The sequence below is a fragment of the Dendrobates tinctorius genome, unplaced genomic scaffold (genome assembly GCF_039654945.1).
Source record: "Dendrobates tinctorius isolate UK_male_01 unplaced genomic scaffold, ASM3965494v1 ptg000065l, whole genome shotgun sequence".
NCBI lineage: Eukaryota > Metazoa > Chordata > Amphibia > Anura > Dendrobatidae > Dendrobates > Dendrobates tinctorius.
This window is the reverse complement of record NW_027361733.1, coordinates 25,814,538-25,841,115: the sequence shown is the minus strand read 5'-3', so window position 1 is coordinate 25,841,115 and position 26,578 is coordinate 25,814,538. Positions and strand designations below refer to the sequence as shown.

The following is a 26,578-nucleotide window of genomic DNA, read 5'->3' as shown; positions in this document are numbered from 1 at the left end:
ATAACCTCAACCACCTCCAACACGACCCACAGCGCCCGTGGGGAGCAGACAGACGACCACGAAGACGGACTTGGCTGTTGATGTGGCTCAGGCCAGTTTAATACATTCAGCAGGACGGACAACAAATGACAAGCAACATCAAAAAATATAGATCTCTCTATGTATATATAGATTTATAGCGTCAGTGATTTCATTCCAATATCAGTTAATATTTCCTGTCCGCAAAGCTTATTGGGAGGAAGTAATGGGACCACGTGCCTGGTGTCATTGGTCACTCACTCCCAGGACATTAAGGGGAATCAGGTAAGTGCAAAGAAAAGGTTTCTAAGTGCTGAAAAATATGAGGCCAGTCCCTGCGGAGTCTGTGCTCAAACTCATCAGCGCCCCCTAGCAAGCATTAAACACACTGTGGCATGAGTGACCAGCACACACACTACAGCTCCCAAAGAGGGAGCAAAATAAAGGAGGAGCACAGCTTTTTTCCACGAGTGCTAGCTTATAAACAGGAGCGAAGGGTGGCAGTGCTTAGCAGCGTGTTCCTGCAACGTGCCAGCTTCTGCCCAGCCAAAAGGTCTGCAGACCACAATGTAACAGCATGATTGTTGTGAGGTCAATGACAAATTCCCCCATTCATCCGACAATGCAAGGCTTGTGCACACCCAAGGGAGGTAGCTGCAGGTATTGAACGTGGGATATAGACAAGCAACTCTGATACCCTCTTAAAGGGATGGAAGTTGAGAGAGCGCTTGATTGGGGTCATGCCACTTTGCAAAGTCACAATAAGGGAAAAAAAAAAAAGGCAGCAGCAAAGCCAGGGCATGGAGGCAGCAGCAAGGAAAAGGGGTTTTGGTGTACAAAGGGCACAAGCAACCAAAGTGAAGGCGAGAGACTAGAACAAGTGTAGTCAGGACCGGCCTGGGGCATGTATACACAGCACTAGTTCACACATACAACATATATGTAACATAGTACATTCAATAGCCACACACTCTCGTCAGGTCATATAGGGCACTAGAACACATGTCATCACAAGCAAGTACACAGTTAACATGGAGAATTCCTGTACATGTGGTGATCACTCCCAATGGTGGAGCTAGACACTGGAGGACCAGTTGCAGGTAGAGGAGATCTGAGGAAGGACAGATGAGCAGGTGACCTGTCTAGTCGGATCAGCAGCATCTACTTATCAGCTCTGGAGGTATATACACAACTGACCGCAGCAGACCGTGCCCCATGCAGACCACAGTCAGACTGGCACAATGACCCCAGACTCTGGATAAGCAGACATACCCATCCCGATTTTACGGAAGTGGGCCATAGTATCAGCATACGAAGAGTGTTTCTCTTGCAGAACGCAAGTAGTTGGCAGATAGTCTACACACTGACCGCCAGGAGGAGGATATCCTTCCCTTTTAAGCCACCACCTCCCCTCCAAAGTTCTACAAAGTGCTAAGTAAAATGTCCAGCGGCAGCCGCCAAGTTTAGGGCTGGCTGGTGGAGGCACTGACCGGGCGACAACTAATCCTACGGATTGAGTGCAGGGCCACAGAGCAGCAGCCACGCATCAAGGAGCTGATGTTATATACTGGCTGTCCTTGACGCCTCTGTGCGCGACACAGCCAGGCTACTGTAGGTACCACGGGGATCAGTACAGCCAGTAGGTCCACGACAAAATGTCGACTCCAGTAACTAAGAGGCGCATCGGGATCCTCGCCTTCTGCGTTTTCTGCATTGGCAGGGCCATCTGTTACCAGAACCACACAGCTCGAGTCAGCGCTTCCACATTCTGGCTCTATTGGTTCCTTGGTGGTGGGACTGGCTGCAGCCTGTGACTGGAGAACTTTCTCGAATATAGAATCAGGCTCTGGGGTGCCCGCAGCTTCGTCTGTCTGCACTCCGCAATCACTGACGCTGCTAGCCTGGACAGCCGCCTCTGCGCACAATGGAGGGGGCTGCACGGTAAGACATAAAGGGCCTTCACCCAGGTAGAACTCTGGGCCAGAGGACACGGCACTGCTGTCATCTGGGGCAGCGTACCCGCTATCTCCAGTGTCCTGAGAGTGGCGATCTCCGACAGGAGGCTCGCTCAGTTTGGTGTACGTTGAGCTACGGGTGAGAGAGCGAGCTGGTGAATCCCCGGCAGAGCCTCCACCTTCGGCGCCTGGTACAGAGCCATCATGTGCCAGCTCCATGTTCTGCAGGAGAGTCTCCAGCTTTCGGTTCTGAATAGTGATGTCAGTAAAGTATTTCTGCATGCCCATATCTCCATCGCCCAGGCGGCCACGGACGCCGTCCATGACCTCACGTAGCTGCTGAATCTCTCGCTGAGCAGCTTTCAAAGCCAATTGCGCCTCCACTCGATGACACTCCTCTTCTATCCAGTCTTCCTGCATCCGACCGAGCTGAGACCTCAGCTCATCAACCTCCGTGTCTCTAAAGAGTAGAGAAAAGAACACAGCAAAGCAGGAAAAAGTTAGTTGGAAGTCAACGCCTTAATGACCAAGGCTAGAAAGGACGTAAAAGTTGTCCAGTTTTGGGTACAATTTTTTGTTTTATTTTTTTTATTTAACTGCATGCTTTTATAATTGGGTTTCTTGAAACCTTGTTTGCGGACCACTGCCTCTTTGTTGCCGTTTATTGCAGAATGGGTTAACTGAGAATCCTTCAGTAAGCTCATTCTGAGGCACTGACAAAAGAGCGTTTGTAACTCTTATCTGTGATTTTTAGCTCCTCTCAGCTGATTTATGACAGCAGATCACATCAAAGTTGAATGTGCAGAGAAACAAAGAGCCTGTAAAAGCCAAATGGTGTTAAATCTTTAATGAAACCAAGTTTAAAAAATATTTTTTTTAGCTCCAAATACATGTAGTTAAGTAAGAAAGAAAAATTAAAGTTTTAAAAAAGTCCCCACAGATCCTTTTTTTTTTTTTTTTTATCTTAGCAGTCTTGACTTTTATATTTTATCACTGACCTGGCGGTATGAGACTGTTTTGTTCATAACAAATTATATTATGTTTTGTTGCTGTTTTAATATACATATAACCAACATAATTTATATAAAACATTTTTTAGCCCCACAATATACACAGTTGCATCTCACAAAATTAGAATATCATCAAAAAGTTAATTTATTTCAGTTCTTCAATACAAAAAGTGACTCTCCTATATTAAATAGAGTCAGTACAGAGTGATCCATTTCACGTGTTTATTTCTGTTAATGTTGATGATTATGGCTTACAGCCAATGAAAACCCAAAAGTCATTATCTCAGTAAATTAGAATACTTTATAACACCAGCTTGAAAAAAGATTTTAAAATCCGAAATGTTGGCCTACTGAAATGTATAGACATAGTCTTCGGTAAGTTAGGGGGACCTCAAACTGCACTGCTGCTACGGACCGTGGAAACATACCATTAAAGGTGGAGAGGTCCAAGTCTCCAACCTTATTAGGGTAAGTGCACACGTTGCGGATTGTGTTGCGGATTTTTCCGCACGGATTTGGCAAAATCTGCAGGTAAATCCGCAGGTCAAAAGACCTTCGGTTTCGCCCTGCGGTATGACACCTGTACAATGGAGAAGGTGTGAAACCGCTGCGGATTCCAGACAAAGAATTGACATGCTGCGGATTTGAAACCGCAGCAAATCCGCAGCATGTGCACAGCGTTTTTGTTTTTCATTGATTTCAATGGTACTGTACAACACAGCAGAAACTGCTGAGGATCCGCAGGGCCAAATCCGCTGCAGATCTGCAGCATGTGCACATACCCTTATGCACCTGTAAAAACCTTGAACTGTCCCCTCCTCCACCCCATGAGGCATGGGACAGAAATATAAGAAAACAACAAATATACAAACTCTCACCAAAGGTAAAGAGATATATAGGGAAGGATAGGAATGTGTACATAGGCTAAATCGAAGATCTGCGATTCACAATACGTAGTGATCATCTAACCCCAGATCTGCCAAGAGGATGTGAAACACTTGTGAAAGTTGTAGAACTATAACTCACACAATCTGAATCTCATCTGAACAGTTTAACCCAAGTGTGGTCAGCAGAATTGATAATGCAGCTCTGGAAGCACCTTGAGCATAAAACATAACTGAAAGAAAACCTGGACATTTCAGAAGTTTCCACTATATAGAATCGAACTGGCAGGAGACCAGAGGGGGGGAGGGGGGGCACAAGTCTAGTCTGGCTCTGCCACCGTCCGGGTCATCCCAGCGCTTATAGAGGTGATTGACAGGTCTCTTGCACTCATGTACATAGGGAGCGACCTGTAAATCACCTCTTGGAGCGCTAGGAAGAACCGGAGCCAACTAGTCTGGTCTCCAGCCACTGCTTCAAAGTATATTTTCTCTGGTAGGTTCCCTTTGTGATCAGTTCAAAAGAATTAATGCTAAAAAAATAAATTAAAGAAGTTTTCTGAGCCCAGTAGAAATTCCTGCAGCCACGCTGTATGTGAATGCAGTGCACACACTGTCAGGATTCCCTCTACACGTCAGTGCGAATATGCCGATTAGATTCTAGGGGGCATGTGACCGCAACTATGCAAATCACATGTTTCCACTCATGTGACCACCCACTCGCTCTTGAGAACGGGTGAATCCTGACAGTGTGTGCACTGCACGCTTTCACAAATCGTCACTCTGTGGTCACAAAAAAGATTCTGCTGAGCCAGAAAAAAAAAAAAAAAAGTCATCACAGTATCATGAAAAGTTCTGCAATTGTCTAATATGTTTTTTCATTCAGCTAAACGTCAGTTTTCAATATCTCTACTTTCCGTCAGTGAATGGCATCATTTTTGTTTACACCTAGTGGACGAACATTGTCCTGACCTAATACTTTCCAAAAGCTGAGCTTTTTTTTTGTAAATTGTACCCATAGTGAGCTCAGCGGTGCAGTCACGTGACGACAGTAAGGATGACACATTATGGGATACAGCACATTGAGTAGGTGAGAGGACGTTGGAGCAGATACCCAGCCTCACCTGTCCTGCAGGGCATCCTGCATGTCTTTTAGCCTTGCCCTCAGGTGCCGGATGCAGACCTCTTTCTGCTGCAGGGGGGTGAGGTATTGCTCAGGGGTGGGTGGCTTGATTCCATGATTTTCACTGCATAGGCTGTATTTATTTGAACGTCTAAGAAAGCAAACAAAAATGTCAATTATATATCACAAATATTGACTTGAGGATTGCCACTAAGTTCCAGTGTAATATTCTGCATTTGTATATAGGTGCCGTGCAATGCTTCACTGATCCAGAGCTGCATTCTGATTTATACTCACATCCAAAGATGCAGTCACAATTCTTTTAGTTTTCTAGCTGCAGCATCTCACATGTCAAGTAGACCCTGCTAATTCAGTGTCTACATGGACAGCAGCTCACCTGTATTGTATGTATGGCTGTGCCTGGGACTGCAGATCAGCACATTTAGCCTGTGCCGTGGCCCCTGATAATGGGGACCCTGGAGGTTAAGAGAGTTCCCTTTCAATATACTACAAATTACATTATTGCACTTACAATATTTGGGGTTTGCCACCTTTGGTCTGTAAGGGAAACTACAGGTTTTACTACCCCCAACTGATTTAATCTGCGTTAGCCTGGATCACACTCCCGTTTTTTAAAATCCGTCATTTTCTGTTAAAAAACGGATCTGCCATTTTTTTTTGAGGCTCCGTTTTTTTGTCCCATAGACTTCCATTAGCGGCTACCGCGGATCCGTCAAAAAAACGGATCCGTTTGCATCCGTTTTTTCACACTTTGACGGATGCATGCGGATGCCAAAAAACGGATGTGTGAAACAGGCCTTAGCTCTAATGTAGATTTATTTCCATACCTTGGTTTTAGCAATCCTTTATTCCACTCCTGACCAACTGCTTTTCCAGTTTTTATGTAAATGAGCCACAAGTGCAGGGGCTCCGCTTTTACAGCGTCTCAGCCCCTCTCCCTTTTTGCCTGCCTACTGCCATTCTCCGGTTGCTGACTGACAGGTAACTCTGGTTGGAGCTACCTGCCTCCCCCACCGAAGATATCGCGTGGGTGCACCCATTCCTTCGGGTGGTGTATGGGCAGCAAGTCTTGATGACAGGGAATGACAGCACCTGAACAAGATCTCCGGGGGCGAAACCAGGCAACTCAGACAAGAGTGACCTGTCAATCGATGACTGGGGGATGGCGGATTGTAGGAAAAATGGGGAGAACAGCCAGTAAGCTGTAAGCACAGGGAAGAGTCTCCTCATTTACATAAAAATTGGAAAGTCGGGGGGCGTGGCTATGCAGCGGTGAGAGAAGGACGCACGCTGTAGGAGCTCCCATTAATCCTGTGAACATCCTGCGCTTACCGCCTGTAGTGAGAACAGGACCTGGCAGCGCTTGGTGCCCACCGGTGTCGGGACCCCCTGGGAGCTCAGAGGAGAAACGCTAGACGGCTCCGGTGAGCGGGAGCCCTGGAAGACGGGGGTAGACCCTATGAAATCCCCCCCCTCAGGAATGGAGAGGAAATTGAACAGGAAGAAATGACCCTTAGCCTGCATCAGTTGCTCAGACACCTGTTTATCTCCCTCACTAGGACATCCCTGACGGAGAAAATAGAGGATGTCTACACTGAGGTGGGGAGACTCCGTCACGACATGCAGGCCATGAGAGGGCGCATCACGGAGGTGGAGGCGAGAGTGTCCCAGGTGGAAGACACCATTACGCCAATGGAGGCTAAGTTAACTAAAGTAGCGGGATCTACGAGCGTCTGGAGGCAAAAGGCAGACGACCTAGAAAACAGAATGCGGCGAAATAATATCCGATTCATCGGTCTGCCTGAGTGCTGTGACGGTCAGCACCCTGAGCCATTCTTAGAAAGCTGGCTTAAGACCTCTCTGGGAGATGAATTCTCCTCTGTATTTGCCGTTGAGAGAGCCCACAGGGTCCCCACCAAGCCTTTACCTCCGGGAGCCCCACCTAGACCCTTCCTGGCACGTCTCAACTGTAAAGATAGAGACACCATTCTACGCCTCGCACGGCAAAAGAGCCCCATCAAGTTCATCGACGCCGTGATCTCAATCTTCCCGGACTTCTCCATGGAACTCCAGAAGCAGCGTGCGCAATTTATCGACATCAAGAAGCGGCTCAGGGAAAAGAACATTGTATATTCCATGATTTATCCAACTCGGCTTCGGGTCATCCACAGGGGTTCCTCCGTGTTTTTCACGGATCCGGCGGAGGCTACCAAATGGCTGCGATCCCATAGAGGATCTCCTGCAAAGGAATCCTAGAGTGTATACTTTCATCTGGATCCTTTTACTGCAGGCCTGATTGGAGCTCTCCTGGCGGGCACCCAGATATCTACAATACCGGACACTACGTTTAGTGATGGTATCCCCTTGTTTGTTTTTCGATAGAGGAGCGGGACTTTGCTCCTATGTTACTAAGTTTATATTCAGTTTTCTTTTCAAAAGCTTTAATTTATTTTAGCTTTAAGTGTTATTTAGGTAAAAGTTGCAGCAAATGGAAGTTTTGCTATTTGTGTGGTGTCTCTAAGTTCTACATAGGCGCCGATGCACAACATATCCAGATAAATGGAGATGGGTACGGATTTAATATGCATGACATGGAATGTGAGGGGTATCAAGACCCCCCGAAAGAAGGTTAAAGTTTTTTCACAAATCAGGCACTATCGCCCTCATGTTGTGGCTCTGGTCGAGACACACTTGACCAGAGATACGGCTCGGACTGTACAGGGTTCAGTGGTCTATAAATGCATTTCACACCAGCTACTCCAGAGGGGTCTCATTCCCTATACACAAGGACGTTAGATGGGAGGTCCGGGAGGCCCGGAGAGACTCGTAGGGGCGCTTCATATTTGTGTATGCACTGATTAACTCTAGGAAGTATGTCATTCTGTGTGTTTATAATCCCCCTCCAGCTGGTACGTCAATTCTGCAGAAAGCATTGAGTTTTGCTTTGAATTACCCAGACGCGGATGTCATTTGTATGGGAGACTTTAATTTGGTGATGAATAATTGCCTAGACAGATTGAGACTGGATGGTGGGACACCGTCGGCAGTCACATCCCAATTATCACAGTTTATAAAGGGTAGTGGATGGTTAGACCCTATGGAGAACATATCACCCAGAAACAAGGGAGTATACGTGCCATTCCTCCACTAGACGTTCCTTATCCCGTATAGCAGGGCTGTGGAGTCGGAGAGTCGGAGTTAGTTTTGGTCGGAGTCGGTAGAAATGTACCGACTCCAGCTTTAAAAAAAAAATGTATTAATATTTCATAATTGAACTTTCATATGAATTTTATAAATGTTACTCAAATATATATGTTCTATCAAACTATGAACAACAGTGATAAGCAGTTCTGCTGGAGATAGAGACATTTCTTACTTCTTGTGTGTCACTGTTCTCCACTGCCCTTATCTAATCTTATACTTGGTTAACCTCATGCTGCCCCAACCCCCCTACTTACAATGTATGAAACTGAAAGTGAAAATGTGTTGCAAATTCTTAGTAGTAAAGCTCCTCCTCTAGACTAGATCATACTAGGTGTGCGTCTTCCAAGAATCTCACAGCTGCCTGCTACTCAGAAGAGGAAGACTGTAAGAAGTATTATCCGTTCAACAAACTTTGCATCAGTTAACTGTGAGTACATGAGGAATAATAACAGTATTACTGACCACTATATCAGTTGTATGACCTGGCAATAATTTTGTACAATTGTTTTTAGGAAAAACAATTGTCATTTGGATTGTGAATGCAGAATTAAAAACCTGAGAATGTCAAAGAAGCATCACATTAAATCAGCTGTATTTGAACATTTCACCATCACTCAAGATAGAAAACATTATGTCTGTCAGTGTATGACAAATGATCCAGACGAAAACAAATGCTGTGAAGCCAAGATGAGTGCATATTCAGGCAAAGATAAAAATGCTCCTACCAGAGCTTCTAATCTAGAGACATTTACAGCGCTTTCATCCAGAAGTACTGAAAGCAGTGGATGAGAAAGACTGCATCCAAACCAATGAACCAGTGCCCAGCTCTTCCAGCCAAACAAAGGAGCAGAGAACTTTGCAGCCATCAGTTGCAAGATATTTTGTCAGTGACAAAGTTACTGTGACAATGACAGTAGATACATTTAAAAAATAGATCATAGAGCTTGTTGTAAAGGATAGTGTGCCGATTTCATTATTTTCACGACCAGCTTTTATGTGTCTGAATGGGGAAATGGCCCGCAAGCTTGGTGTTTCTCTGGAGAGAGAGAGTATTAGAAAATTAGTAATCTAAGTAGCTTTTAAACAAAAGGAAGAACTTAAAAAAACTCTCAAGGGACGCTTTCTGTTTCTTAAAATGGATGCCTGCACACGTCACAGAGTGAACTATTTTGCCATCAATGTCCGATTTGTTTGTGACAAAAATTGAAATAGTTACCAAGACATTGGCAGTAAAAGACACCAAAGCTCATCACACCAGTGAGTTTCTCCAGGTCTTGGTGGAAAAGGTTCTGCAAGACTATGAACTTAAAAAAGAGCAAGTTCTTTCTGTCGTAACTGACAATGCTTCAAATATGATAAGTACTATTAAGCTAATGAATGAGAGTAATGATGGTGACCAGCAGCTAGAAGAACATTCTGGGTCCACAGACACAGAAATGTTTGAAATAGAGGAACACAGTATTGTAACTGAGGAGCAAACTGAAGTTGCTTCAGATGAACAGCAACATGATAGTTTAGATGATCTTGTTGAAACTATGTCAATATGTTCTTTCATTCATCACATGCGCTGTGTTGTGCATACGCTACAGCTGGCTATAAGAGACAGTCTGCAAGAAATTAAAGGTGCAAAAATTAAAGATGTGTCTGACAGGATATCAGGACTCTTCAGACCTACAGATGACTACCCATTCCTGCTACTACATGTGGGGACAAATGACACCGCAAGAAACGACCTGGAAATCATCTGCAGAGACTTTGAAGACTTAGGCAAGAAAGTGAAAGAACTGGGAGCGCAGGTGGTCTTCTCTTCCATCCTCCCAGTGGATGGCCATGGAACAAGGAGGTGGAATAAGATTCTGCAGGTGAACAACTGGCTACGTCGATGGTGCCGTCAGCAAGGATTTGGATTTCTGGATCACGGAGTGAACTACTTATACGATGGACTACTTGCTAGAGATGGGGTGCACCTTACGAAGGCTGGAAAGCATGTATTTGGAAGTCGCCTTGCTACACTTGTAAGGAGAGCTTTAAACTAGAACAACATGGGAAGGGAAGCAAAAGACCAGAAAAAGCCATACACCTGACAAATGCTATTGAGAACTCTGCTATTAGAAGTGGAAAGGAAGAACAAAGACGAAAGAATCTAATTAATAAAAATATTGGAGAAAGAGAAACCAATCACAAACTAAAATGTTTCTATACTAATGCACAAAGCATGGGCAACAAACAAGGAGAATTGGAACTACTAACACAGGAACAGAAATATGATGTAATTGGAATCACTGAAACTTGGTGGGACAATACACATGATTGGAATACAAGACTAGAAGGATACAACTTATTTGCAAGAAACAGACTTGATAAACGAGGAGGGGGTGTCGCATTGTATGTTCGAAATGCGTATATCTGCACAGAGATTGAAGCTTCAGAGACTGGGAGTTCTGTGGAAACTGTTTGGGTAAGAATACAAGGACAGAACAATGGAAAGGACACCATTGTAGGCATTTACTACAGGCCGCCTGTGCAAGCCAAATATATAGATGAACTCTTTATGCATCAGATGGCCAAGTTCTCCAAAAAATATGACATAGTTGTCATGGGAGATTTCAACTATCCAGACATTTGTTGGGAATCTCTCTCAGGCAAAACTAACAGGTCAAGGAAATTCTTATCCTCTCTTGCTGACAACTTTATCTTCCAAAAGGTAAGGGAGAAAACAAGGGGAACTGCTACCTTGGATCTAATCCTTATAAACAGGGAGGAAATGGTTGAGGAGGTAAAAGTGGCTGGGACCCTAGGAGGTAGCGACCATGCTATTTTAGAATTTTGGATTACTAGAGGTGGAAGACCTGTGAAGACTCAGACGTCAAGGTTAGATTTCAGAAAGGCAGATTTTAAGGGATTCAGAAAGAGAATTGGAGGGATCCAATGGCTGGATATCCTTAAAGACAAAAATGTCCAGGAAGGATGGGAAATCTTGAAAAATGAAATTCTCAAAGCACAGTTGTTAACAATTCCGAAAAGAGGGAAGAATAGGAAGCATTTAAGGAAACCAGGATGGATGAACACAGAACTTAAGCACATGCTAAAAAGGAAGAAAAAAATGTTTATAAAATGGAAAGAGGGAGGCATATCTAAAGAAGAATATAATACTGTCTGCAGAACCTGCAGGGCACAAATCAGATTAGCTAAAGCTGAAAATGAACTGAGGCTTGCAAGAGATGTCAAAAGCAATAATAAAGGATTTTGGGGATATGTCAAAAGTAAAAGAAAAGTCAAAGATGCTATAGGATTTTTACAGGATGAAAATGATGAAATGGTAAGACAGGATGTTGAGAAGGCTGAACTTTTAAATTCCTATTTTGCATCTGTTTTCTCTCAGAAAGGAAATGCAACATCAACTGTTATTCACTGTCCTATTAAGGGAATAGAAGAATCCAGGATATCTATAAACAGAAAGATAGTGAGGAAACACTTAGCTAACCTAAATGAATTCAAGTCTCCAGGTCCAGATGAATTACACCCCAGAGTACTGAAGGAGATAGCAGAAGAAATTTTTGAACCCCTCTCCATAATCTTTGAAAATTCTTGGAGAACAGGAGAAGTGCCAGAAGACTGGAGAAGAGCAAATGTTGTTCCTATCTTCAAAAAGGGGAAGAAGGTGGACCCAGGCAACTATAGGCCGGTGAGTCTGACTTCTATACCAGGAAAGATCTTTGAACAAATTATTAAACAACATGTATGTCAATACCTGGATAAGAATGAAGTGATTAAACAGAGTCAGCATGGGTTTCTAACTAATAAGTCATGTCAGACTAACTTAATTTCCTTCTATGACGGTATCACTGATTGGGTGGATCAAGGAAATGCTGTAGATATAGTATATCTTGACTTCAGCAAAGCATTTGACAAAGTCTCTCATACAATCCTTATTGAAAAAATGACTAAGTATGGAATGGACAAGGCAACTGTTAGGTGGATTCATAACTGGCTTAGTGATCGGACCCAAAGAGTGGTCGTAAATGGCTGTACATCCAGTTGGAAGAATGTCTCAAGTGGGGTACCACAGGGCTCTGTCCTGGGCCCTGTATTGTTCAACATCTTTATCAACGATTTAGATGAAGGAATTGAGGGTAAACTGATTAAATTTGCTGATGACACAAAGCTAGGAGGGATAGCTAATACTAGAGAAGAGAGAGAGAGGATTCAAAAAGATTTAAATAAACTGGAGAAGTGGGCAGCAACTAACAGAATGGTTTTTAACAGGGAGAAATGCAAAGTACTACATCTGGGCAATAAAAATGAAAAAAGCATATATAGAATGGGAGGAATAGGGCTAAGTGACAGCACATGTGAAAAAGACTTGGGTATACTAATAGATCACAGACTGAATATGAGTCAACAGTGTGATGCAGCAGCAAAAAAGGCAAATGCAATTCTAGGATGTATTAACAGAAGCATACAGTCTAGATCACGTGAAGTCATTATTTCCCTCTACTCCTCTTTGGTCAGACCTCATCTGGAATATTGTGTCCAGTTTTGGGCACCACATTTTAAAAAAGACATCAACAAACTGGAGCAAGTTCAGAAAAGAGCGACCAGAATGGTGACCGGTCTGCAAACCCTGTCTTATGAGGAAAGGTTGCAGGATTTGGGAATGTTTAGTTTGCAAAAGAGAAGACTGAGAGGAGACTTAATAGCTGTCTACAAATATCTAAAGGGCTGTCACATTGTAGAAGGATCAACTTTATTCTCATTTGCACAAGGAAAGACTAGAAGCAATGGGATGAAACTGAATGGGAGGAGACACAGATTAGATATTAGAAAAAACTTTTTGACAGTTAGAGTGATCAATGAGTGGAACAGGCTGCCACGAGAAGTGGTGAGTTCTCCTTCAATAGAAGTCTTCAAACAGAGGCTGGACAGACATCTGACTGGGATGATTTAGCGAATCCTGCTTTGAGCAGGGGGTTGGACCAGATGGCCCAGGAGGTCCCTTCCAACTCTACGATTCTATGATTCTATGATTCTAAGGACATGCTGCTGCACTGATTGGCAAGGTGAGAAAATTGGCTACTGTTGCCAGAACCCCTAAAGTTGACTCAATTTTGAAGAGACGTGCTGGAAAAGGGGCAATTATTGATCAAGCCACACGATGGGGCAGTACTTACTTAATGATTCAGCGCTTGGTTGAACTGAAAACCTTTCTTGTAGACATGGCTAACCCTCAACTGACGCTAAATGAAAGTCAGTGGAATCAGGTGACTGAGCTGGAAAAATTGCTAGAGCACCCATTTACAGTGACTAAAAAATTACAAGCAGAGGACTTAACTCCAGGTATTTTCTTAAAGGAGTGGAAGAACCTGATGTTTCGCCTGTCCCAAAGAGGAGGGTTAATTGCAAGTGGCACTGCTACATCAATGAAACGGAGAGAGGAGCTACTATTACAAAATAACATTCTTTTGGCAGCTGTTTATGTAGACCCAATGCATCGGATTCTTCTAGATGATCAACAGCTAAGTAAAGGAAAAGAAGCTCTGTTTGAAATAGCAGTAAGGATGAAAGGGTTGCAGAACAGTCAGGAGGAACAAGAAGAATTTGGTCGTCCTGCCACATCTTCACCCTCATCATCAACTAATGAAGAATTTAATTTCGAAAAATATTTGGATCACAAGGACCGTGCAAAGCGTTCCCGCATAGAAGAGTCATCCCCATCAAGGAACACAGCCAGTACATTTCAGCAGAATTTTTCATGTGCATTAAAAGAAATTGAGAAATTTGACCGTTCATCAAAAATAACAGTGCAACAAGCGATTCCTCTGTATCCTGACATTGTCAGAGATGTTGCCCGAGTGGTTACTGCTTTGCCACCAACACAAGTTAGTGTAGAGAGGTTTTTCTCTGCTCTCAAAATAATTAGATCAGATTTGAGGGCATCCATGAAGGAGGATCTGACAGAGGCAATACTTTTTCTGAGGACAAATTTATAGATTTCTTCTTATTAACTGCATAAAAGTGTTTATTGCATATTTACTTACAGTTTAGAAAAGTTTATAAAAGTTATTTGCTATATTCTAATTGTATTCTAATAAATGTAGTTTTTGCTCTAAGTGGTCTGATTACTTATATGATGGTGAGAAACTGAATAAGCACGATGTTTAATATTTTACAACAGTAAATTTGTTGTTATGAATTGGCCATTTATGAAGGAGTCGGAGCCTGATAAAATCCAGGAGTCGGAGTCGCAACTGTGGCTTACCGACTCCACAGCCCTGCCGTATAGATTATATTTTTGGATCTAGTGGTCTGGCACTATGGGTGGATAGTATTGAACATGGAAGCAGAGGGATTTCAGATCATAGCCCAATCATCCTCAAACTCAGGTATGGCCCGCCAAGTGATAGGATAACATGGAAATTAAACCCTTTCTGGCTGAAATTGATTAGGCTACCTGACAGAACAATTGACCAGTTACATGTTTTCGTGTCCTCTCACCCTGAACACCGGAATGTTAATTTATTTTGGGACGCCCTTAAGGCGTACTTGAGGGGCTGCCTATCTTCCACGATCTCCTACATCAAACGGGTGACGTCGGGGGAGGATGACGAAATAGAGCAACGATTGAAAGAGTCAGAGGTCGCTTACGTATCTGATCAAACTAGTGGTAATACAGTGGAGTGGTTGACGGCCCAAAGATTATATACTCAACATATAGACTCCAAGTCCAAACGTAAATTATTCTTTACTCGCCAATCCTACTTTGAACTAGGGAACCAGTCTAGTAAATTTCTGGCCTATCTGGTGCGGCAGCACAATACAACTAACACAATATTACAGATCCGCAGCTCAGATGGTGCAGTGGTATCCTCGATGGAAGAAATAATGGGATGTTTCCATGATTATTATAGCTCACTGTACAGATCGAAAAGCGACATTGGTAGCCAGGGGTGTCTAGACTATCTATCAGATATAACGTTTCCCACACTAAGTGCTTCTCAGCGAGCCTTTATGGATGCTGAGTTCACTCTGGAAGAGATAGAAGATGCCATGAGGGATATGGCCTCTGGTAAAGTCCCTGGGCCAGATGGGTTTCCTATTGAGTTGTACAGGAAATACCGGGAGATTTTGGCACCACTTTTGTTGTCGGTGTTTCGGGGGATTTGGGGGGGCCATGCCGGAGTCCTTCTATGAAACTAATATAATAGTGCTTAAGAAAGAAGGGAAGGACCCTATGGACTGTGGATTTTATCTCCCCATATCTTTAGTAAATGTGGATTACAAAATTTTTACGAAGATTTTGGCAACTAGGCTAAATTCAATTATTTTGGAACTTGTACATCCTGACCAGACTGGCTTTATGCCTGGGAAAAACACCTCCATTAATATTAGACGGGTTCAATCGGTGGTTCAATACAGCTCCCTGGTACCGGACAATTGGTGGGCATTGACATCGTTGGATGTGGCCAAGGCCTTTGACTCCCTTGAGTGGCCTTTCCTCCACACATGCTTGCAGAAATACGGTTTTGGAGATAGATTTTTAAAATGGGTTAGTACTTTATATATGAAACCTAAAGCCCGTGTCATTGTAAATAGCTCCGTTTCCGAGTCCTTTTCTTTGCACAGGGGGACTCGTCAGGGGTGCCCCCTTTCTCCGGCCCTCTTTGCTCTTGCAATAGAGGCTTTGGCAATTCGCATGAGAACTTCTCCTAATATTATGGGTATAGAGATAGCAGATCGGGTAGACACCATAGGCATGTATGCCGACGATATGATAATATTTATGGATAGAGCATTTATTTATGGATGGAGACATTGACGGGGGTGATTGCCACTATAAATGAACTCAGTAGATATTCCGGCCTGTATATAAACTGGGAGAAGTCTGCTCTGATGCCTCTTTCTCATGCTCCGATGCCGAGACTTGGGACTCTCTCCTCGTTGCCTATTGTATCACATTTTAAATATCTGGGTGTTCATATTTCTCAATCTAGCACACTAGATCTCCAACTTAAAGTATATCCGTTACTAGAGATGGTTAAGGTTAAATTTACGATTTGGAGCAAACTCCCGCTGTCTGTGGCTGGACGCATTAATCTAATTAAAATGATACTACTCCCTAAGATCAGTTATTTTCTCCAACATAGTGCTGTGGTAGTGCCTAAATCTTTTTTCACTAATTTGAATTCCCAGATTACGTCTTTCATATGGGGGAAAACCAGGCCAAAAACTTAAGTTGTCCACCCTACAAAGGCCAAAAAAAGGGGGGGAGGGGGTAGCGTTACCGGATTTTTTTCTGTATTATCTGGCGGGACAGGCAAGAGCTATAAATAAGCGGATGCCTGGTAATTGTCTTCCTAATTCTGAAAGTCATCTGCTTCATGCCGCATGTGCCGATTGCCCGCTGGGGTTCTTGGAGATGGAAAAAGTATGCTTCGTCTGGCAAGACTAGTGTGGAGACAGATTAAGAGGGTGGTTGGATTTAGTGATATCATAGCTGAAATGCCCTTATGGAATAATAGTTATTTTCTGACATTGCTGGCCCACCCATCTGCCGAATTCTGGCCTCAGTACAATGTCTCTACGATAGGGGATATATATGAATGTAGGACACTATTATCTTTTCAACAACTGCAAGTTAAGTGCAATGTCCCGAGGTCACAATTCTTCTGATATTTGCAATTAATATCAGCCTTTCAATCGCATATGAGAAATATCGGTATGAATAATGCTATTTCGTCTCTACCCTTGATAGGCATTCTTAAATCACAGGGTCCCCAGGGTCTCATCTCCTCACTGTACACACACATGCTATCGGTGGGGACGGAATCTGCCATATGCCTGGTTGGGGGAAATGGGAAAGGCTCATCCCTGATACACAGGGAGAGGAGTGGGAGGAAATTCTGGAGTCACCAACTGAGGTGTCTCCGTGATACAACTTTATATTATAAAACAATCATATTTGACTCCGACTCGACTTTTTAAGATGGGCAGTTTCCAATCTTCAGAGTGTCTGAGATGCCATGCATCCGATGCAGATTTTAGTCACATGATTTGGCAATGTCCAATTATAGCACACTATTGGAAAGAGGTAACGTCATTATTAACCTCCCTGGCACAGATTCCTGTTCCCCTTGAGCCATTGGTTTGTCTGTTTGGGGTGTGGGATGAGGAGACATGAGGACATTATACGGGAATTTTCCTGCGGGAGACATTGTTTATGGCACGGAAGGTACTGGCACTACGGTGGATGGGGGGTTCGGATCCCTCCCTTAGGACTTGGATAGAATTGGTGAACTCAATTATACCATACGAACGCACGCTCTACCAAAACAGAGGGATGCCCGGGCAAATCTGAGAAGATATGGGAGAGGTGGAACTCCTCTCACCTCACGTTGTAGGACGGAGATATCGCATAATAAAGAGCTAAACATACAGACATAGGCTGCAAATAGTTGTTTTGTAGTAGTAGTAGTAATGTTTTAGAAGTTGGCAGGCTTTATTATTTGAATAAAAAATACATAGACTAATGTAAGGCAATTGACAGTGTTCTATTCTATGCACAGTTGGTATACATATGTTGCTTGACATTGATGCTCTGTGATATGTATGTGTGTTACATGATATTTTCATTGCTGTCAGATTGCATATTGTATATCCTGCCTTTGGTTCAATAAACAAATTAAAAAAAAAAAAAAAATTGGAAAGTCGATTACTGACGAATGGAATAAAGGGCTGAAAAAAAAATACAAATATACGGAATGAATCTGTATTACAGCGACCTAACATGGATTATATCAGTTGGGGCTATTAAGATCCCTTTAAATGGCAGCCAGCAGAGTTATGACTGCAGCTTTGGACGTAACTAGAGACTATTTTTAGGTTGATCAGCTATTTAGGAAAACACAATGTTAAAGTGACAGGTGACTGCCCGTCTATAGTTACCTGGACGCAGGGCTGCTGTCACTTCCTTTATAGGAGTTGGATGTGCTGCTGCTCACAGAGGACGTCCCATACGGATCCCTCATTGATACAGGAGGTGATGTTCGTCTGTGGAGGGGGGAAAAAGGGCAGAGACTTTAATCCAAAAATATTACATGGAGAAGCAGAAGAGATGGAAGTGTGGTGAGGTGGGGGATTACCTGCGTGAGCCAACCGATGACCTTCTGCCTCCTGGCACAGACATAGGTGAACTGCAGCAGGGTGGCACTACCGGGCGGCACAGGGCACCTACTAGAAAAGATTGCATTTATATTACGCTCCAATTAGCCTGAGGATAGATCCGTATGTGAAACAAGGACATGTCATACAATACACTGCCAAAACCTGGCACCACACATCTCACCTAACCTCCTGGTCAGGGGCAGACATACCAATGGGGCAAAATGTGCAGTGGCACGGAGGCCCAAGAGGAAAGGGGGCTCACTTCCGCCTCTGAAGCAGTAAGCAGCTTCTGCTACGGTTACATAAAGGGTTACATTATTTTGGACTGCAAAGGGCCCATACACTCATTTTGCATAGGGGTCCTATTCTATGCCCTGCAGCTTTCTGACACCGTTTTGCGTTTTTAGCACTAGCCCTAGCCTGATCTGAGACCCTGGCACCAGATACCCATTGTGACCCTCTAGTGCCAGTTCCCTAAATTAAAGCGATAACCTCCACCATGAAGATCCACACCTACAGACACTACACATCTCCATAAAGCCATTCCAATCATAACCATTTTTACCAAAGCTTGACAGCAAAGGATAACCCAATATTCTCATTTATTTGCAAGAAATCTTCCTTATAGCAAATAATCAAAATTGGATTTGTCGGAATAGATAAATAAAAATATAAAAACAGAACAAAATAAGACGCACAAACAGCAAAAAGTCTAAGCATTAACCTGTGCCCACAGAAATGCCCAGCATCACTGACACAGCCCTGACCATTATTGTACTACAAAGATGCTTGTGTGCCCGGCAGCTCCACATTTAGCTGCACTGTATGTATTATATACTTGTTTTATATGGAGGCAATAGACAGGGACGTAAAATAAGCACAAAAGGGAAACAATGCTCCATCACACACCAACCTGCAGGAGAGACCACAACCGCCCCGTCTCCACATGAGCGCTACGGAGGAGGATGACATCACACACTGACATGGCATCCTGCCCATCACTCATGCATCCCACAGGGTTACCATAGTAACAGTGATGATGCCCGATTAGGATCGCAGGCTGTCAGATACGACGTTCTCCTGATCCTCCACCCACTAATAGCTCAAAGCAACAGCATCCAAGCTGCAGCCGCTCAGCTATCATCAGATGCCCAGCAGTAACAAGTCGTAGCCAGGAAATCTGTGTGTGGCACAGGCATTAGAATATGCGCTGACTGGCAGCTTTCTAAACAGCCCCTGGCGCTGCCCTCCATACATCACGTCTAATGCCAAGCTAATGTACCATAGGGGCAGCCTCTGCAGATGCAACGGTGCCAGTATAGCGTGGGAACTAGCTTAGGACCGCCACATCCACGCAGAGATCCTCTACATCGGCACCATAACGTTCATAAACAAGGTCACCTTATCTGGTGAGAGATGGAGACCACCTACCCCAGGATAAGACCGAGCAACAGAAGAAGTATGAAATATGCCAATACCACAGGCCAGGGCAGGGATGGAAGCAGGACTCCAGCTGTTATAAAACTACAACTCCCAGCACGTCCTGACAGCTGTTTAAACAGAGTGCTGCCCCCAAAAGAGGGTTTCTAGCTTTTTGCCACAAATTTTTACTTTGGAAGGTTCCAAAGACGCAAGAAAAATATATAAAAAAAAAAGGAGAAAAAAAAATAAAAATGCCATTTGCAAATGTCTCAGCACATTGGAATAGACAGCCCTAATGTTTTATGGGGATCATGGAAAAAGGGGTCTGCAACATTTGGCCACAACTTCTCGCCCAATAATCTGGTGGGTTCAGATGGTAATGCCACCCATCTCCTAAGTAGCGAAGGGGGCAGCAAGACTCTCCTGCTCGCAGAGGGTGTGGACCCTGGATGAGATTTTTGGGCCCCCTTTACTGTATATGCCAAAGACGCATCATGAGTCCATCAGTGTTCACATTGGCATCACAAACACGACCTATACAGGTCCTCAGAGAGCATGGAGATGAAGACCCCAGCTCACAATAGCTCCATCTCCTCCAAAAGTAGGAAACGAGGAAGATGGCAACAGGACAATGGGTTACATCCAAAAAAGGATGAATGTCAGGTAAAGAAGAGAATGGGTAGAGGGGGGTTAGTGATGAGCCAGCAATCGGATGGACCCCCACCCCATACATCCCAGACATTGTATCCAGAAAATACAATGACACTGAGCAGATCCCAGGCCCCTCGGCATCTATAATTAAATGTGCAGGAATCCTGCGCTCACACCCCGGTGCTACACAGCTCTTGCTTCCTCAGCAGATTTGCAGCGTTCTGGACCCAAGAGATCCACCCACACATCACTGACGGAGGCTTAAAACGGAGAAGCAAACAGATGCCCCAACCCTACAACCATCACAGCGGATCAGGGCAGTGGTAATGCTACGGCTGTGTGTGACCTTCACAATAACAGCAAATGCACGGAAGAGCCAGTGTAGACATCCGGAAAGAATAGTGGCCAAGACTGCGAGATATATATGGAGGGATGGAACAGAGATAAACAGCTCTAAGTCACCTTTATCACAAGACCAAAGGTCGCATGAACGAACGGAGCTGGTACGTGACTACTGGACCATACACACGCTCACAGATAGGGCTGCAAGCTCTTGGGACAATTCACAGTGAAGTTTGTCCTTGAGGAATACAGTATATGGGCACCTCCAAACAAACAGACCCCTGGCTGTAAACAACCAAACCCAATAGGACAGATATGGGGGACATAAGTGACACCGATCCCCAATTTTTCCTGATAAAAACAAGCAAAGTGTTTATATAGACAGTAAAAAACTGATGGGGGGGGGCGTAATGATTGACCCCCAATATTAAACTGCGGATCACCGACGAGGCTACCCCCACCCCCAGATCACCATCGAGGCTATCCCCCCCCCGGATTAACGACGAGGCTACCCCCGCCCCCGGATCACCGACGAGGCTACCCCCACCACATTATTAATAGTAATATCTGATAACTACCAAACAAAAGCAGCGCCCTCTAATGATCAATAGTGCCACACTCTGCACCCCATTATCCTCCACAGTGCCAGTCTGTGCACCCCGTCATACACCAGTGCCACTGCACCCTCTAATCCCACACAGCGCCACGCTCTGCACCCCTTAATCCCACACAGCGCCACGCTCTGCACCCCTTAATCCCACACAGCGCCACGCTCCCCTTAATCCCACACAGCGCCACGCTCTGCACCCCTTAATCCCACACAGCGCCACGCTCTGCACCCCTTAATCCCACACAGCGCCACGCTCTGCACCCCTTAATCCCACACAGCGCCACGCTCTGCACCCCTTAATCCCACACAGCGCCACGCTCTGCACCCCTTAATCCCACACAGCGCCACGCTCTGCACCCCTTAATCCCACACAGCGCCACGCTCTGCACCCCTTAATCCCACAGTGCCACGCTCTGCACCCCTTAATCCCACAGTGCCACGCTCTGCACCCCTTAATCCCACACAGTGCCACGCTCTGCACCCCTTAATCCCACACAGTGCCACGCTCTGCACCCCATCATACACCACAGTGCCACGCTCTGCACCCCATCATACACCACAGTGCCATGTTCTGAACCCCATCATCCTCCATAGTACCACACTCTGCACCCCCAGTGCTACACAGTGCCATGCTCTGCACCCCTTAATCCCACAGTGTCACGCTCTGCACCCCTTAATCCCACACAGTGCCACGCTCTGCACCCCTTAATCCCAAACAGTGCCACGCTCTGCACCCCTTAATCCCAAACAGTGCCACGCTCTGCACCCCTTAATCCCACACAGTGCCACGCTCTGCACCCCTTAATCCCACACAGTGCCACGCTCTGCACCCCTTAATCCCACACAGTGCCACGCTCTGCACCCCTTAATCCTACACAGTACCACGCTCTGCACCCCTTAATCCTACACAGTGCCACGCTCTGCACCCCTTAATCCCACACAGTGCCACGCTCTGCACCCCTTAATCCCACACAGTGCCACGCTCTGCACCCCTTAATCCCAAACAGTGCCACGCTCTGCACCCCTTAATCCTACACAGTACCACGCTCTGCACCCCTTAATCCTACACAGTGCGACGCTCTGCACCCCTTAATCCCACACAGTGCCACGCTCTGCACCCCTTAATCCCACACAGTGCCACGCTCTGCACCCCATCATCCTCCATAGTGCCACACTCCACACCCCCAGTGCTACACAGTGCCATGCTCTGCACCCCGTAATCCCACACAGTGCCACGCTACACACCCCATAATTTCACAGTACCACTCTCTGCACCCCATGATTCTCCAGGGTAACACTCCACACCGCGCACCCCCTAAACCTGACATCCTAAACAGTGAACACCGCCCCCTTTCTCCTCACTGTGTAACTATGTAAACTCCGCAGCTGCCCCCATGCAATCTCTAGAGCTGCCACAGCAGTAGCGCAGCCCCCAATACACTGCACAGGAGCCCCCCGCTGCCCCCTCACCCCCCGGTGTGTGGCGGGGTCCCGGGCGCAGTCACCTGCGGGGCTCTGCATGATGCTGCCGCAGCTCCGGCCGGCGGAGGAGGAGGAGGAGAGGACGGGGGAGGGGAGGGGAAGCTGCGTCACTTCACATTCATTTAAAGACACAGAACACCTAGAGCCGAGCGGAGACCTGGATGAGCCTGTGCCCCCATACAGGGCAGTAGTGGAGCATGCTGGGACTTGTAGTGTCTCTGTCCCTAATAATGATGGGGCATAAGATCAGTATAGAAATCAATGTGCTTCAAGCTCCTGGACCCCCAAATTTCACAAGCCATGTATAGCCCTGCCGCTTTCACACATCAGTTTTTTGCCGTCAGTCACAATCTGCGGCATCGACGGATCCTTCGCAGATTGTGAAAAACTGATGCGATCCGGCGAAAAAACGGATTCGTCACATCAGCTTTTTCATGCGTTTCTTCTGTTTTTCGATGGATCCATTTTTAAAAAACGCCCAATGGGAAGCTCCCAAACGTTACTGGAAACCTATATATATAGTGTTCCTACACCCCATCTTGGACAGGTTGTAGAGCAAGTGGCAAAAATGGAAGGTGTGATGGCGAGCATGGTGAAGATCTATGTGGATTTTACTTTTGAGGCAAATAGTTTGGAAGCGATTGTTCTTGAAAAGGAGCGAGAAAGCGCATCATGCGTCTGCGCCGGCGTCGTTTTCGGATCCACCCTATCGCTGCACTGAGAATGACACGTGGGGTGTATATGGAGTTGAGAGGATACCCTGAGAAGTTCTTTAACCATGTTCGGATGAAAACTTTGACATCTTGGTTGCACATGTTGGAGACTTCATCTGTAGAAATGACACATATTGCTGCTTCTCCTATCTCCGGCGGAGCGTCTGATGGTTACTCTCCGGTAAGCCATTTGTATTGTTTCTCCTCCTACAGACTTATATCTGTAATGTTGTTGCTGGTAGTTTGTAGTAATTATTGTCTTTGCCTTTTTGAACAGATTCCTTGCAACTGGAGAATCCCTTTCCTCACTTCATTTCCAATTCCGACTCTGGATTTCCACCATATCGGGGATTGTAAACCACACCTGCCGCCAGGGGCGGGAGGCAAATGCCCCCGGGCCGCTTCCCCAGCAGCTGTGCAGGGCCAGCCGCCTGATGGCCCTGCACAGTGAACTGGGTGCGGCCGTGTCTGCTGTGCTGTGCTGTGATATGATGCGGCCGGCAGCAGACAGACACGGCCGCGCACATCACAGTCTGTTTCAGCCGCGGTCCGCGGCTTTAAGCTTATGAGACAGAATGTGCTGTGCACGCAGGCGGCGCGATGACGTCATTGTCTCGCGCCGCTCTATAGGCCAGAAGAGGACACAGAGGCCGCGGTGCCAGGAATCAAGATGAGGTGAGTATAAACTTTATTATTTTTATATGAATGGGCTGTGGGGCCATCATACTATATATATATATATATATATATATATATATATATATATATATATATATGGGGTTGGGGCCATCAAACTGTATATATGGGGGAAAACGGGGGCCATCATACTGCATATATGGGGGCTGGGGCCATCATACTATATATATGAGGGGGAAACTGCGGCCACCATACTATAAACATGGGGGAAAACTGCAGCCATTATACTGTATGTATGGGGGGAATCTGCGGCCATCCTACTGTATATATGGGGGGGAAACTGCTGCCATCCTACTGTATATATGGGGGGAAACTGCGGCCATCCTACTGTATATATGGGGGGAAACTGCGGCCATCCTACTGTATATATGGGGAGAAACTGTGGCCATCCTACTATATATGGGGGGGGGGAAACTGTGGCCATCCTACTGTATATACAGTTGTGGCCAAAAGTATTGACACCCCTGCAATTCTGTCAGATAATACTCAGTTTCTTCCTGAAAATGATTGCAAACAAAAATTCTTTGTTATTATCTTCATTTAATTTGTCTAAAATGAAAAAACACAAAAAGAATTGTCCTAAAGCCAAACTGGATATAATTCCACACCAAACATAAAAAAAGAGGGTGGACAAAGAGATTTCAACGCAAGATTGTGAGGATGTTGGATAAAGAACCTCGACTAACATCCAAACAAGTTCAAGCTGCCCTGCAGCAGGGCTGCCACTAGGAATTTTGGGGCCCCATACTGGCAAAATTTTTTGGGCCCCCTTGAGACTCCACCCAGGCTCCACCCCTCAAACTGTCCACAGCCCCACCGCTCTCTCTTAGAAAAATTCCACTTCTCACCAATCACACATTAACAGTTCCCATCTCCAGATCACACACATAGCCAGCAGCTCTTGTTATGACCAAAAGATTTTTTAACTCTGCCACCACTAGGTAGACTCTTTTGGCTGAGCGCTATTCTACTCTAACCTATTAAACATTTGCTAAAATATCCAATACAATTTAGGTATATTTTTTTATTTATTTTTCAATTTTTAAAATGACCAATAATATCACATCCAAAGGGACAAATACCACCACACCATGCCCAGACACCATACTACCACCACATGGTGACCAATAATACCACATACAGGGAACAAATACAGCCATACCATGTCCAGGCCACATATTACAACCAGTGACAGAATAATAGCACATACAAGGGACAAATACCACGGCACCATGACCAGACCACATATTACCAGCACATGGTGACTGAATACTACAATACTGATCATTAATAAAAAAACATATTACTATCACCATAAGTGCCATTATACACAGGAGATCTGTACTTAGTATGTAGTGTGTGTACAGGTAATACAGTGATCACCAGTGACATTATACACAGGAACTCTGTATATAGTGTCAGTGTACAGGTAATACAGTGATCACTGGTGACATTGTACAAAGGCACTCTGTATATAGTGTATAGTGTCATTGTACAGGTAACACAAACTCACCAGTGATGTCTCTAGGTGAAGTCCTTCATTTTTGCTTTTCATCTTTCATCCAGCACAGATCGCCATCACGTCTTCCAGCCAGGGCTTGTCTCTGGAGGAAATAACACAGTTATCTAGAGCTCCACTTGCAGAACACATTACTTAATTTTTTCCCAACTTCTACACTACACCAGATGAAGAAGAAAAAAAGGCGACATAGTGTCGCTCTGCACAGTAACAGAACCTCCCCCCATTTAAAACGGTATCCTCAAAAAAATAAAATAAATACATCACTGCAGTAATAATATCCCTTAATTAGCCCCTATGGTAATAATATCCCCCATTCTGGCTCCAGCCATATTTTCTCTCATCCTGCCCTCATGAGTATCCATTCTGCCCCCACATGATCTCCAGATCCTGCCCCATCTGTCTACATCGTATCCATCCTGCCCCATGATCCTGCACCATGTGTCTCCCATCCTGTACCCTGTGTCTCACATTCTGCCCCCTCCTGTGTCTCACTGTCACATTCTGCCCCCTCCTGTGTCTCTCTGTCACATTCTGCCCCCGTGCCTCACATTCTGTCCCCTCCTGTGTTTCACTGTCACATTCTGCACCCTCCTGTGTCTCACTGTCACATTCTGCCCCCTCTTGTGTCTTACTGTCACATTATGCCCCCATGTCCATTCTGACCCCGTGTCTCACATTCTGCCCCCATGGGCATTCTGCCCCCTTCTGTGTCTCACTGTCACATTCTGCCCCATGTCTCACATTCTGCCCCCTCCTGTGTCTCACTG

The 26,578-nt window shown here is 45.2% G+C and overlaps 1 protein-coding gene across 2 annotated transcripts; it reads right to left on the bottom strand.

The window, feature by feature from the left end:
• Nucleotides 1-70: 70 nt before the first annotated feature.
• Nucleotides 71-23,034, bottom strand: SNPH (syntaphilin). 2 transcript variants are annotated; one of them, XM_073580794.1, is made up of 5 exons: nt 22,904-23,034; nt 18,352-18,439; nt 18,155-18,259; nt 4,989-5,138; nt 71-2,433 (listed from the first exon to the last, which is right to left on the bottom strand). In XM_073580794.1, the coding sequence occupies exons 1-5, from the start codon at nt 22,917-22,919 to the stop codon at nt 1,482-1,484; spliced, it is 1,311 nt and encodes a 436-aa protein (XP_073436895.1). In that variant the 5' UTR covers nt 22,920-23,034; the 3' UTR covers nt 71-1,481. The 2 variants fall into 2 exon arrangements, with proteins under 2 accessions (XP_073436895.1, XP_073436894.1); XM_073580793.1 differs by having other exon boundaries at nt 18,352-18,442; nt 22,904-23,029.
• Nucleotides 23,035-26,578: the final 3,544 nt, after the last annotated feature.